Raw genomic sequence first — 15,834 nt, 5'->3', positions numbered from 1 at the left:
GCCTCAATGATTTAGTGTATGTGCATTATAACATCAGACTTCGAGTAAAGCAAATAGAAGCGCCAATGGATCCAGATGCCATTTCCTTAGACAATATTGATGTATTGTCCCAGTGGAGGGTGGAGTCTGAGGAGCCGATCTTGGAAGAGTCACCTTCATGGTTAGAGCCAGATGATCCATTAGAACAAGGGCAACAAGAGGAGGAGGACTCGGAGGAGGAGCAGGAGGAGGACATTGTGGGAGCATCAGCATCAACACGATCTGCTATAGATATAGAAGAGCACAGCTCCATACCTAGCACTCATTATTTGACATTAGGTGCAGAGGCAAGGCCAACGCCTTCTACTACTAGGGGCAGGCCTAGCAAACAACCCATCATGTTTTCCCGTAAAAGGGGGGGAGGGCAGTGATTTCAGATAAATAGCTGCTAGTTTTATTTGTTTTGCTACATATAACTCATGATGATGAGATACTTTTATATATGTGATGTTATTTTGTATTGGTTCTCCACATTTGAGTCCTTGATTGGACAATTATCAGGGATCAGCAGGATTTGGTATCGCCTTTGATGTATCATTTCTATTTGACATCATATATATCGGTGCTTTCTTCATATTTATGTGCCAATGTGATTATTTCATGTTGTTATTGCATTATATGTTTAAAAATCTGACAAAAAAAAAAATATATATATATATATTATACATTTTTTATGCTTGCCAATATTCGCCGATATTTTGCCAATACTGATATTTTCAACACCGGTATTTATACATGTCAAGTGGGTTTGACCAATGGTCACACCCATTCATGGTGGGGTCAACCTATCAACTTGGGGCCTACTTGAACCCCAAAATTTAAACTTTTGATAATTACTTTTCATAGTTTTCCTTGGCCGATTTGGGAGGCCTCTTAGCATGCAGGAATACCCCTTGGTGCTACACAAAAATCAACATTTCCAAATCGGGAAATGTTGCACAGGGATTTTGGCCGCATACCAGTGGCATTTCAAGGCGTTTCGAGAATGGGTCTGCCAACTTGGGGGCCATTTTCTGAAAGAGTAAAAATACATTATCAATTAATGTTTACTATTAATCCAAGTTTCTAAGGATAAATAATTAGATTATTTGAGTGCTCAGATCTAATCTCTACCATTGATCTCAAGTGAGGCTTAGGATCTAATCCTAGCCATTGATCACTTAGAAGATTAAGGTTAGGGATTTGGCATAACGAAATTATAAAGTAAGCCTAAGGGCCAGATGAAAAACACATTGTAATTGAGAAAGTGAATTTCTCAAGGAGTGAGATACTCATCAAGTAAAGAGAAGGGAAAGGTGTACAGCACGGGTCTTCCAGTATAAAAATAAATAAATAAATAAAAAATAAAAATTGTGGAGGCAGAGACTTTGAAGAGAGAGGCTGAGACTTGGGAGAGGTACGTTGAGTTGTCTGTGCAGGCCAAGATTGTTAAGAGAGGTTGAGTTTTCCAGTCAGGTCTGCATGGAGGAAGGGAGCTGAGTTTCTCCCAGTGCACAGGCCATACGGGTGGAGGCCCAGTTTTGCAAGTAGAGGCTGATATTTGCCAAGGTAGAGTATTTTCCAAGAGGGCCAAATTTCCAGAGGTCAAATTTCTTTAGAGACCAAAAATCCAAGTTCAAAAGTCTGTTGTAATTTCTGTGTATTCTCTGTGGGTCAAGGCCCAATTTTCGAAAATTAATAAAGTGAAGGAAGATTTGTCGAGCATAAATTTATGTTGTTCCTGTGGTTGATTTTCCTATTTTATTTCTGCCGCAATTTATTTCTGAAAGTTAAAAATACCAGTGTATTTATTTTCCAGCAGTTTTCAAAATTGTATTAAGCACGTCTTTTTCTGGGTATAAATTAATTGTTGAGGAAAAACAAATCAGACCTCATATTAAAAGTCAACAAAATACTAGTGTTACGTTCATGTGTGTGGTTTAAGATTCTACAAAAGTTTATTCCCATGCTTATACCTTGAGCAAAAAGACAGAATTGTCAAAAAATCATATCAGCCAAAGCAACACTAAGTACCAAATGCCTAGGCACAACATTTGCTTTGTACCTATATTATGTTGATGATTTAGGGCCTTGTAACTTTATTGTTCTAATGGTGTTACCTTCATTGAGTGCACTAGAATAAGGATTCTCTATATCACCAGAGAGTAGTTTTACATTACAATAAAAATAATCTTATAAAAAACCCAAACAAAGAAATTTAAAAAATAGATATTGTTTCTCATTCTTGTACTTGTAACTAAAGGTCGTATAACTCCATCACAACAAACTAATCTCTTCAAGCACAATCGTGTAGCAATCACATAGTTGAATATTAATTAATAATAACTCGGTAGGAATTAGCACTTCCCCACATCGTTGCAAAAATGATTATAACTAGATAATATCAGGCATTTAACCATCAATTTCTATGTTTAAAAAATGTGACCTCATGGAATTGAACAAAACCAGCCATGTAACCTATTGATTAAAGGATGCAAATCTGAATTGCATGAAACATGCATACTCATATAAGTTTCCAAAATAGGTACAGCAAGGAAACTGTTGAAAATGTAACTAGTATTGGTCTTCATAATTGTTGTATTCATTTCAATATGTATCCTATGTAACAAACAAGAAAAGAAGAAAGAAAATTATTATTATTAAAGTATGGGTTTGATGCTCATTATTGATGGTCTTCTAGATAAAAGCATATTCTTCGTGCTTCTAGGGTTTGTTAGCTCTTAGGATTTATTTTCATAATTCAATGGAGTCAACATCCTGTTTATAAGACTCTTCCGAGCAATTTGTAATTGTAAAAAGAATTATTTTTTAGTCTAAAAAGTCTGGGAATCTCCAAGAGCACAAGTTGGCCTTGGGATCATCAAGTCAGCCTAAAGGAGCAGTTTGACTTCATTTGGGACACACTCACACAAAGTTCGGTCTACAAGAAAAGAGTTTGATCTATAGCTGAGTAGGACAAAAAAAGGAGAGTGAAGGTCTAAAAGACTCTAGGAGGCTCTATCTCTCTCACACGTGCGAAATTCTAGGGTTTCTAGGTTGTAGAAACAGGCTGAAATTGCAGGTCTGAGTTGCAGTAGGACGAAGTGCAGAATCTGGTAGTTGGAAGAGGGAAAACCCTTATCTTGACCTCGTTGACCTTGGGAGAGTTGTCTTGCTCTAAGTAGGTCTCAGGAGGAGGCTATATTAGGGTTTCCAAGAAGTTGCAAGGACAAAGTTGTTGGGTCGAAGTTGCAAGTCAAGTAGCAATCGAAGTTGCAGGCCGAGTAGCAGAGTTGTCGCTAGCAAGTCGAAGTTGCAGGGTGTAGCAGTTTGGTGCAAACACAAGGAAGGACTTGAGAAAGGGTCGACTTGGTACTGGGAGAAGGACTAGGTCTAGGGATTGGGTCTTTGCATCTCATCTGGAGCAGATTATAAGAAGAGAAGAGCTTTTGGGTCTTCTGCTTGGAGGGGTTTTGCCCTGGCTAAGAGCCTATATCTGTGTCCTCTTTTTGTTACTGGTATTATTCTTGATATCGTTTGATGAAAGATCTAACTAAAGAAGATTGAGAAGATAACTAAAGATTCACAAGCTCTATCAAGGTTAAGGAAAATAAAATCTAATAGTTGTCGCTTTACACTTTCTAACAGACACATGGCCCCCCAAAACTTTAGAAGCAAGGAGAATGGTATTTAAAAAATACAGGAAATATAAATATTTCAAAAATAGAAGCCTTTATAACTAGTTCAATATCTATCTACATCAATGTAGATCCAAACCATTAGGCATCATATATGCAAATTATTTTCATGTATGTAGCTTGTAATGGTGAATATAGTAAAATGCCATTGAGATATAAGTTCTATGATACATAAAATTTATGCTTTGAATGAAAATAGATAAAGATTAAGGCTTTAAAAGGCCTCTACATTCTAGAGCCAAAAAACCATCACTCATTTGTAGTTTGGCTCATTAGTCTGGCTCAACTTAGTCTAGGAGTCTGAATTCTGCTTTCTATTGGTGAATGGCATCAATAGTGGTTGCCATTTGACATTTTTAAATCAATTGGCACCATTGAGAAGGATATTCCCCTTCTAGGTTAAAATCTTAGAATAGCCCAAATCCTAATTCAAGGGGGGGATAGTAAAGGGTACAAGGTCTTGTTTTGAATATACGTTGAAATGCCAAAATAACTGTTAAAGTGTGCTTAAAACTAAATTAAATTACCAACAACAACAAAAAACCAAGTTCTATCTTCTCCATGTGATATCTGATGACTCGAATTCTATCACCAAAAATCCTAAAATGGTGATCCCATTTTTAAATTTTAAAAATAAAATTTAAGTTAATGAAAGGAAACTATAAATAGAGGGAAATGTCAACATTTAAGATTTAGAAGTAGCGCCTGTTAGTTTGTGTAGCATCGAATGGTGTTCTAGTCTCTTTGTGGAGAGGCTAAAACACATGAGTACTCCAAAACCCAGAAATCATTTCTAAAAATTCCACCTAGAGATAGCTCAATTAAATTAATTGACCATCATTTAATTTTTCCTAAGTCTAACTTAGGAAAACTGGTTAATTAATAGTAATTAATTGAGAAATGTGAGAATTCTCTAGAAACTCACATAGATCGACTTGCAGATGATCTCAGCCATCGATTAAGTTTTAATCTTGGTCGTTGAAGACTCAACTAGAGATTATAGAGGATCACTGGGTAGATGGAGAAACACACAGAGTGAGAGCTAGTAATGTGAATTCCTTGGCAGGTCGAGCTATCTAGCTTCAAAGGTCGAGGAGAGGAAGAGAGTTCTAGCCAGAAGGGTTGCAGCGGAGTAGAGATAGTGATTTTGGAGGAGAATTCCAATTCCGGAGAGTCGAGAGAGGAGGTTGAGTAGTAGGCCACATAGGGGCAGCGCAGAAGCCTCAAAAAGGCAATTTGATTTAGCTGAACTAGAGGTGGATTTAGTTACCCGAGGTCAAGAAAATTTCCAGAAGATCGAGAGGATCTTTTCCAGAGCAACAGTAGGCAGAACGACTTGAGTGGCAGTAGTTTCACACTAAGCATGTGACAAGTTGTGCAGAGGTGACGCAGAAGCCTGCACATAGGGTTTGGACGACTGACTTAACGCAGAAGCCTACGCAGAGAGTTTGGACAAATTAATTGGAGTTGTCAACTTGTGTCGGGATTGCTTAGAGAGGAGGGTAATTTCCCTCAGTTGATTTTGCCATTATTTCTCTCAGATAGAAACGTCAATTTGGCATCATTTTATTGTACTTGGAATTTCACGGTTGCATAATAATAAAAAGCTTTAGCTGCTGCACCGATTTTCCCACATTGGGTTTTTCCAGGTACAATTGTCCAAAAATAATTGTCATTTTTATGTGTGCTAGCATTTCTCAATTTCCAGTATTTTATTTTCCACAGCATTTTTATGGTGAAAATTGCAGTTGTGATTTTATTCATTGTTTGTCGTAGCAAATAAACTGCATAATTAAATTTACAGTTAAAAGAATAATTTCCAGTTGCAATAGAGTTAAAATTTTCACAGCACCCCCAATGGGGGCGAAAGAACGTGGTCACATTGGGATTGAGGGTGGGGACTAGCCCCTCTCGTTCACTCAACTAAGGGAAATGTGGCATATTGAACACATGTAATACGAGTAACGTAGAAGGTTCGAGATTTGCAGCGGTAGCCTTATATGTGGGCTAGCAAGAGCGGCATTGTTGTTGGCAAGCTGGGTTATGGGCATACTAGAGGGTGGTGGAAGTTGTGGAGGGTTTGCGCACATCGTCAACCTGTGCATGCTTCTTTGTCTCTGATTCTCTGTAATAAAGTTTCTCGAATGCAAGTGGAGAATCCCTTGTGTTGTTGTTGGCAACCAGAAGCGCCAAGTTTGGGATCTTGGTGAAGCAGAACATTGGAGTTTGCTCTACAATTGATTGGATTTAGTGCGAAGGGGACGCTTCCTGAATTGGGCAACTAGTGGAGAGTTTTTGAATTGGGGCTCTGTCGTGGATACTCTATCAAAGTCGTATAGGCTGCTCCTTTGGCATTCATAATGTATCACTCTCATTTAGTCGAGGGGTAAATCTTTGTAGTTGTGTCTATTCACTCCTGCATTCATTTTTGGTTAAGGGACGCTTGGGTCACGAAGGCCTCGAGGTCCTTTGAGGCTGTAATTAGGGGTTGATAGCAAGTGCTTGGGTCATGGGATTGGTTTTGGGTATTCAGGAATTGGGTCTGGAAATTTCGCACCCCCTAGCAGAAGATGGAGATAGGAGGCTGGGGGGGAGGATACATGTCGAACTCAGAGTCCTGTTATGGGTGTTTCCTTGTTCTAGTATCTTTGCAGTGAGCAGGAATTCCCAGCGAATGCTAGGCAGTAGCAAATTCTCTCTTCGACATAGGAGTTTTGGGTCTTCGGGTTTGCTCTCAGAGCTTTTGGAACAACATTCCCACTTTGGGGAGTATCGAGTCTCTTAGGTTAGAGTTGTAATTATTGAGAGGAAGAAGTTGACATTATTATGTGGTGGCAATTTGAAAGGGAAAGGTGGAAGTTCTTGCAGAAGGTTGCCTTTCTTAAGTAAGGTCTGGGTTTGGTATTGTCGAAACCCATTTGTTGGTTACCAAGGTTTGGTGTGGTGGTCGGGTCTCCGCATATTGTTGGACGTACGGGAGTGGTCTTAGTGGGCTGGGGTTGGTTTGATAATGTACAGGCAACGTCGTCGAGCGCGAAGAGGGGTCAGTCCCAGATGGCAGAGCATTGAGGGGAAGTGGAGGATTTGGGGGGAAAAGGTGGAGTGGAAGCAAAGCTGGAGGAGTTGGAGGCCCATTCTCCTGGACGTGTTGACCTTCCTCCTCCTTTCAACACCTTGGACTCTCAGCTTCGACACGTCACCCATCTCCTAGAATAGTTAGGACAAAATCAACAACATGACCGCAATGAGGTCATAGGCTTCATGAATGATTTGCAGCACAATCAATGGAACATGCAGGATCGTTTGGCTTCACTTCAAAGGGGGCAGAGGAGAATGTTAGAGTGACTAGAGCACCTAGAAGGGAGAATGGCTCACAAAATTTCATGTCCATGGTGAAGTTCGGCCTCCATATTTGCTTGGTAACGAACTGGATAATCCAACTCCAGCTCATCCTCCTGCTCCTTAATTTCAGTTGGTTGTATCTTGATCTTAGGGGTATTTTGGGACTTTTGGCCTTTTTGGTTTTGGGTCTTCAGTAATTTTTGGCAATTTGTAATTAGTTTTTGTGCTTATCTTTTGTCCAACAAATCCGATAGGAGTGAGGCTGAAAGAACAATGAACTCTAGACAGCCATGTTGTAATCTTTGCATGATTTAATATACGCTTTTTGATCGACCAAAAAAAAATATTTAGAAGTAGTGAAAATTCCAAAACCAATGGAAATTTTTGTAGTATGCATGTGTGTTTTTTTAGGGTTTTCATTTGTGTAGGTGCTTTTCTGGGCCCAAAATGTGGACCCAAGGTTAGGGTCATGATTCCAAATCATGAAAGGCCAACGAAACATTTTGGGGCATTTTGGGTTGTTTAGAAATGTGTTCCATATTTGGAAACTTGTAGACATAGGAAACGTGGAAGGGCAAGCCATTCCCGCAACTTAAATGAGAATAGTATAAAAGGCATGCTAGAAGAGCAATTGTCATAGATGATTGACACTATAGTAGAAAGAGATAACGATCATGAAGACAATCAATGAAAAGGAGACAAATTTGACATGAATTTCATAGGGAAATATGTTGAAGCTTGTGGTAGCTTCAGAAGTTCTTATGCATAGGCTTGGTGTCTTACCATGTGGAAGATGATTTATTGCCTCTCTAGGTGTTTTCTTGGTGGAGTAAGTGATTTATGTCTTCTTTCCTAAGTCTAACTTAGGAAAAGTACAATAATTAAAGTCAAATAACTATTGTGGACTATTAAGTCATTTTCTAAGGATAAATAAATTAATTTAAGTGACTTAGAAATAATCTCAACCATTAATCTCCAAGATCTTCTAGAAGGGAGATTACAGTTAGGGATTTGGCTTAATGTAAATAACAAAGAGATGAAGACACAAGAACATATGAGAGGCAGCTACAGCATTTTTGGGGAAGTGATTTTCTCAATAAGGAGAGAGTGAATTCTCTGAAGCGTGAGGCTCAATTCCACTGAGGAGAAGGAAGAAGAATACATGGATAATTTCGCGGTGTTTCCAGGAAGCCGATTTGCTGGGAATTGGAGAGGCCGAATTGCTGAAGTGAGGAGGAGGCACGGTTGCTAGGGAGGTCGATTTGCCAGGGCTGAGTTGTGAGTGCGCAGAGGCCGAGTGAGAGCTGGGTGCAGAGGCCAATTTTCTGGTGAGAGGTGAGCCAATTTTCTTCAGGCCGAATTTCTTCAGAGGTCAATTTCCAGTTGGCCAATTTTCCTTGGGCTGAATTATTCCAGTGGGGCCGAGTTGCAGGTTCTAGTCACTGTATTTTTCTTTGTAAATTCTTTGTGGGTTGAAACCCTGATTTTCCAAATTAATAAATGACAGAGAATTGTTGTGGGTGAATTATTTCTATTGCAATGTGTGATTGATTTCTCTAATTTATTTCTGCTGCATATATTTCTAGATGTTAAAATACCAATGATTTTATTTTTCGGTAATTCAGGATTATTTTGTTAATTAAATGAATTGTTGGGAATAAATAATTGCTTTGAGAAAATAAATCTGGGCTGGTATTAGGAGATTTAACAAAATCTAGGACAATGTGTGAGGCTGGAATAATCTTTCGTAAAACTGCCTTTGAAATAAGTCAATCCCAATCCCTCTAAGTTTTACTTCAAGATAAGTCAGTCCAATAAGTTTTTATGTTGTAACATTTTGTAAGCCAAAACAAATTCTTCAATTCTCCAGAATAAAATATCACCATAGCAATCCCGAATGCATTACCTACCAAAGCACATTACCAACAGAATAAAGAAATGTTTACTCAACAGTTATACATTTCTGTTTTTACTTTGTTCTTAGCATTTTACTCATGGGAAAGTTGCGAAGATACCAACATTTCAGTGTTAGCTTCTTGCTGGTGTTCATTGGCTTTGTCCGACTCTGATGCGAAATTCTTCTTCTGTTTGAAATAAATTATATATGTCATGTTGAGAGTAGAGACAACTGAAGTTAAACAAATTAACGTAGCTGGACTCGTAGTCATCATGCACAACTATTCCTTATAAGCCATCCTACACTATAGTGTGCTATTAGTTAATTGGCCAAAGTCTTCTAAATTCTACCATATCCAGAACTGATATTTCAAAAAGTTTCTGAGTCAATTTTCTAATCTATTAGGAGTCTCCAAGATAGAACTAATTGTCATGTAAGGCACTCCTACCATTTTATGATCATTCTAATTTCTTACTAGGACTAATTTCTCTGTATGTTATGTAGTCAACATGCCGACAGATGTATATTATGATGTGGCTGGTACTACTTGTTTTACCAACCAAAAAAAAACATGTACATATACAGTCTTTACAGCAGCCAATTCATTTAATTGATTTATAAATATACAAATGCATGTGTTCAAATCAGGTAGCATTTAGAAATTAGAAGTAACTCTTGTCACTTGTAAAAACTTTATGCAACCTGAAATAAACATGTCACCTATATATAATGAATTTTTAAAACCAAAATAATGCAAGTAACTGAGAAATATAACCCGTGTGCCTATAATAAAAGCATCACCATTGTATGCCTGTGCTGGGCCCTGGATTTTCTCCTCATTACTTCCCATTTTTCTCTATTTCTAACTCTAGCAACACAAAATAGTCGTTGTTGTTCGGCAAGCTAACTTTGACATCATCTTTCCACTCAGAACAGTGGCAGAAAATGAAACAAGCGGCAGGTAACTGCTAAGACTAGAGAAAATACATTAAAGATAAATAAGTAGGGCAGAGGCTTCATGGAAGTGGCGCTTGGTGGGATAATAGAAGAGAATAGAGAAAAGCTGGATCCTCCTCTCAGTAATAGTATCTACTAAATAGGACATGAAAAATATACCTTCTTCAATGCCCTTCAACTCCCTGAAGTAGCTTGCTGAAGGAGCCCTCTGAAATTAACCGACTGCAAAACCCTTAATCTGCCCCAGAAAAAAATCAAGGTCCTCAAAATCACTTGAATCTTAATGAGAAGTCTGGAGTCTCAATAAATGGAGATTATTTAAATCAGTTAAAACTTCATTGCATCAAGACTTCAAGTCCTCAAAACAGTTGAAAGCCACAAATGCACTGCAGAACCCAGCAAATATTCTCTTCAAATTTCTAGATAGGTTGTAAATCCATTAAAGAATATTAAAAATAATCTTGAGAGCTTGTGATACTACAGTAAAGAACAAATAGAATAAATGTGAAGAAAAAATCAGAGGAAAACACACCTTTGACTGTTGAATGACACAGGTGAGTGCTGGAAGCAAATTTGATAGCAAGTATGGTGAAAATTGAGAGTCCTGTTACCCCTCTTTCAGTAGGGGTACCTATATAGTATATATTCATTAGTATTCTCAAACACCATTGTAAGCCCAACATCACAAGTCAAAATCCATGTAACAACCATGTAAGGACCTGTAGGCATTCAATGCCCTCTGTCATGTTGAGTCAGTCTTGTTATGGTCGAACCATGGCTTTGAGTTCATTTCAGGTTCTTTTCATCTCAGATAGGATTGTGTTAAAATTGGCAACTAGGGCCAAACTCCATGTGGGTCATCTTTTTAATGGAAGCTGATATTTTTCTTGGATCCCTCTCAAAAAGAGGTGTAGGATTGATCTAAAGATCATCCGATTCCGATAAATATTCATGGAGATATGAATTTATTTGTGTTATGGGACAATTCGTCAAGGTCGGCAAGCAACCAAATAAACCCCACTTGTGCTCAACGTTTTAGTATAAATAGAGGTGGCCTTCAAGTCATTTCAACACACTTGGGATCTCTTCCTCTCTACTTGTCTTTGGGTTTTAGTAGGAGGAGAGATCCTAAGAGATAACGTTGCCCTTAATCTAGAGGGCAGAAGCCGGAATTGCCGAGAACTGTCGGAACTGCCTGAACCGCTGGGAAAGCTAACGTAGAGGGCAGAAGTCGGAACTGCTGGGAAAGCTAACGCAGAGGGCAAAAGCCGGAACTGCTGGGAATTACCAGAATAGCCAAGAAAGCTGACGCAGAGGGCAGAAGCCGGAACTGTCGGGAACTGCCGGAATAGCGAGGAACGCTGACGCAGAGGGCAGAACCCAGAACAGCTGGAACTGTCGGGAACTGTCAGAACAGCCGGGAAAGCTGACGCAAAGGGCAGAATCCAGAACTGTCGGGAACTGCCAGGAAAGCTGACGCAGAGGGCAGAGGCCGGAACTGCCGAGAACTATCGGAACAGCAGGGAAAGCTGACGCAGAGAGCAGAAGTCGGAACTGCAGGGAACTCCGGAACAGCCGGAAAGCTGACGCAGAAGGCAGTAGTTGGAACTGTCAAGAACTGCCAAAACTGTCGGGAAAGCTAACGCATAGGGCAGAAGCCGAAACTGCAGGGAACAGTCGTAACTGCCGAGAACTGCCGAAACTGTCGAGAACAATCGAAACTGCTAGAACTACCAAACTGCCAGGAACTGCTAGAACTGTCGGAAACAGCCGAAACTGCCGGAACTGCCGGAACAGCCGAAGCATCTATCTCCGAAGGAGAGCAGCATGCAAGGGACAACTAACTAACATTGGGACAGTTGTATGGTACTTAGCAGCAAATACACCAAGCATGCAATGTTACAACTAGCATGCAAGGGATAGCTAGCAACAACAAGCATGCTAAGGACAACAAGCATGCTAGGGACAGTGTGTTAAGCAAGGTGCAGCAAGCACATGGTGGCAAGCATGGTGCAACAAGCACATGGTAGCAAGCATGGTGCAGCAAGCACATTGGGACAGCGAAGGTACATGATGCAATACAGTGATGGGTATAGTCATGATTGGTAAAGATGTAGCATGGTGAGGTGCAGCACATGGATGAGATGCAGCACAATGATAGGTAAAGGAGTCACCTTGGAGAATCAGTTGAAGTAGCATGTCTTCAACTAATCTCATGTAGAGATGATCTATTCTCTTATCTAGAAAGTCAAATTGTTGACTTCTTATGTAAATGTACTATCTCTCTCTCTCTCTCTGCTGAACTATTGAAGAACATAGAAGAAGAATTGATCAAGGGTTTTCCCACATTGGGGTTTGTCCCTGGGTAGCGCCACATCTTGTGTCCTCTGGACTTGGCTTGTCTTCTACGATTTATGTTTATGTTCTATCTGCAGCTTACTTTAATGCTGATGTCATTGCTAATGTGCAAAAGATATTGAGCTAACTAAGAAAATTGAAATAAATTGCTCTAAGCATAGAACATACCTAAAATTAACATGGTATCAAAGTTGAGGTGAAGACAATGCCTAAGCAAGAGTGAAAGAGCAATCACCGAAGACAGTTGGGAAAGGACAAAAGGATCAGTGGATTCCTCATCCCTCTTCAAACTCACCAAGGGTGAAGTCAAAGCAGAGAATATTATCAGAATGGCGCAGCGGAAGTTTCTGATGGCCTACCAAAAGATCACTTCATTGGGAAGTCCGAATCTAAGGTGGAAGGAAACGCAGATGCCTTGGTTGCAATAAGTTCGGCCATTATGTGAAGGAGTGTCTGAATGGCAGAGACACATCTCTTGATGAAGATAACAATCATTCCAGGGACATCTTCAATGATCAAAGGAATGACAGGTAATGCAGGTCATCAAGGAAATGGTCGACTCTTCAAAGAAAGCAAGGAACCCCAGGCACTTCATCGGATAGAAGGGTGCACTCTCTAATTTGGTAGAGACGGAAACAACGGTGGGATTATACTTGGAGCCAATGCCACCTATCCCGGAAAGGGTGTAGGGAATGTTATCCCTCAATTGAATGAGGGTAACTCAATTCATTTACATCATCTCTTGTATGTACCTGATCGCAAAAAGAACCTGGTGTCCATTTCAGCATTGGAAGTCAAAGGTTACGAGGTGGCACTCATCGATGGAAAGGTACGTGTTTGAAAATAGAATTTTCAAAGATGCTTTTGAGTTCAGGGTTGTATCAAGTTGCAGGAAGTCCACCAGGGACCATGTCCATTGACACATAGCACCGGAGGTCTGTGAGTCAAATGGTGACAGGGATGCCTAAATTCAAAAGGACCATGAAAGTACATGTCTGAGATGTACTGAAGGAAAATCTTACAAGGAGACCATTCCCCTCATGTAGCAGGTCCACATGTTTGGAACAACCTGAGGGGTTTGAGATTGATGATCAGGAATCTCACGTATGCAGGTGGAAGAAAGCCCTCTATGGCTTGAATCAAAACTCCTCGGGCGTAGTATGAGAGGTTTGATCGCTGTCAGATGAAGCTGAGATTCACTAAGAGTGAAGCTGATCCAAACCATTGTTTGAAGGTTGTGGATGATAGACCTCTCATACCAGCACCTTATGAGGACGACCTATTTCTGACAAGTGCAGACTCTCTCATTTGCAGAAGTAAGAGGTTGTTGGATTCCGAATGTGGAATGATAAACTGCAAGCCTGTAACTACCTCGAGGATCCTAACTTTCAGAAGTTATATGGTAGTGATGTCAGACCAGATTTGGGAAATGCCTCTGAGTTTCATAAACTCACTCGCGTTGATGTTCTTGGTGAACTTTCGTCCGGATATATGTTTTGCAGTTAGCATGGTGAGCTCATATTTGGTTGAGCCTCACTAGATTGTTGCCAAGAATCTTCTGAGATATCTTCGGGGCACAATCTCTCATGGATTGAGATACACTGCCGAAAATATGAAACTGCATGATTATTCGAATGCTGATTGGGCAGGCAGTGTGGAGGATCACTAGAGCACTTCTCAATGTTGGTTCTCTTTGGATTTTGCTTCGATATCATGGATGAGCAGGAAGCAAAAGTCGGTTGCTATAAGCACCGCTGAGACCGAATACATAGCTACGAGTATGATCTCGTGTGAAGCTGCATGGTTGTAGAAGCTCTTAAGTGAGCTGTTTGTACACATGATGAATACCACTGTGATTCTCTGTGACAACCAGAGGGGGGATTCGATTATTGAGAAATCTTGTATTCGATGATTGCTCCAGCAGATAGACATCAAATACTGCCTTATCTGGGATATGGTAAGTCGATGAGCAAGGAGGCTCCATCGCATTGAGATTGATGTATAGGTCGCAGAAATTTTGTCAAAGCCCCGGGGAAAGGTCAAATCTGTGACTTTCCCGAACGACTTGGAGTCGTTGAGGGACCTTCTTATAAGGGTCCTGCATGTTGTATGCATTGATCTCTAGGAGCTCTAGGGGCTTGGGGTACTTACTGGAGCAACATACGACCACAGGGTGACTCACCCTCCCCTGGTGGTGCGCTATGTACAGGATGACAGGGTCAACTTTCCCCTGTGATACCCCGTGGCGACTGTGGAATAGGATGATTAGTTCTCCTGTGGACTAGGATGATTATTTCTCCCGTGGCAACTCTGGAACAGGATGATTAGTTCTCTTATGGGCCGGGATGATTAGTTCTCCCGTGGCAATTGTGGAACAGGATGATTAGTTCTCTTGTGGGTCGGGATGATTAGTTCTCTCGTGGCAACTGTGAAATGGGATGATTAGTTCTCCTATGGGCCAGGATGACTAGTTCTCGCGTCGCAACTGTGAAATAGGATGATTAGTTCTCTTGTGGGCCGAGATGATTAGTTCTCCTGTGGCAACTGTGGGGCAGGATGATTCGTTCTGTCCTGTGGACAGGATTATTAGTTCTCCTGTTGAGGCATCCTACCCATGCAGTCTGGGACTCATGGGAAGTACCTCTCATCTGATCAATGAGCAGGGAAATAGGGTTAGGGACCATAGTAGTACTATCGATGTATCTACCGTAGTCCCTATGCTAGGATGACCTCCATTGATCTGGGATCAATGAAATTGATCTAGGATCAATATGAGTGGTTTGAGACACTCTCTTGTGATATTGATCTGGGATCAATAAAACTGACTTCGGGTCAGTAAGAGTGATGTGACACACTCTCTTCAGATGAAAATGACTTCGGGTCAATAGAGAATGGTATGAGACATTCTCGATCAATTCTTCTTCTTCATGGTTCAGCAGAGCAAGGCACTGATGGCAGAGATAGTACAGTCGGACATATGGATTAGCGGATGGAGTTCTCCCTAGTTGAGAGGGAGTGTTAAAATTGGCAACTAAGGCCAAGCTCCATGTGCATCATCTTACTAATGGAAGCTGATATTTTTATTGGATCCCTCTCATCGAGAGGTGTAGGATTGATCTAAAGATCATCGATTCCGATAAGTATTCATGGAGATATGAATTTATTTGTGTTATGGGACAATTCGTCAAGGTCGGCTAGCGACCAAATAAACCCCACTTGTGCTCAACATTTTAGTATAAATAGAGGTGGCCGTCAAGTCATTCAACACACTTGGGATCTCTTCCTCTCTACTTGTCTTTGGGTTTTAGTAGGAGGAGAGATCCTAAGGGATAACACTGCCCCTAATCTAGAGGGCAGAAGCTGGAATTGTCGGGAACTGTCGAAACTGTCGGAACTACCGGGAAAGCTGACACAGAGGGCAGAAGCCAGAACTGCCAGGAACTCTCGAAACTGTCGGGAATTGCCGAAACAGCCGAGAAAGCTGACGCAAAGGGCAGAAGCCGAAACTGCCGAGAACTGCGGGAATAGCCGAGAAAGCTGACGCAGAGGGTAGAAGCCGGAACT

The 15,834-nt window shown here is 40.7% G+C and overlaps 1 protein-coding gene across 1 annotated transcript in view; it reads right to left on the bottom strand.

Annotated features, from left to right (window-relative positions):
- Nucleotides 1–15,834, bottom strand: part of LOC149171440 (uncharacterized) — a 76,158-nt gene that overhangs the window by 47,919 nt on the left and 12,405 nt on the right. The window contains exon 2 of the mRNA XM_089424085.1: nt 9,078–9,142. Coding sequence (XP_089280211.1) covers nt 9,078–9,142 — 65 coding nt within the window. The remainder of the gene's footprint in view (nt 1–9,077; nt 9,143–15,834) is intronic.

This window comes from Pinus tabuliformis, chromosome 4_2, assembly GCF_031772625.1.
Source record: "Pinus tabuliformis cultivar Carrire ecotype Pingquan chromosome 4_2, CPIR1, whole genome shotgun sequence".
Taxonomy (NCBI): Eukaryota; Viridiplantae; Streptophyta; class Pinopsida; order Pinales; family Pinaceae; genus Pinus; species Pinus tabuliformis.
This window is presented reverse-complemented; position numbering and strand designations above follow the sequence as displayed.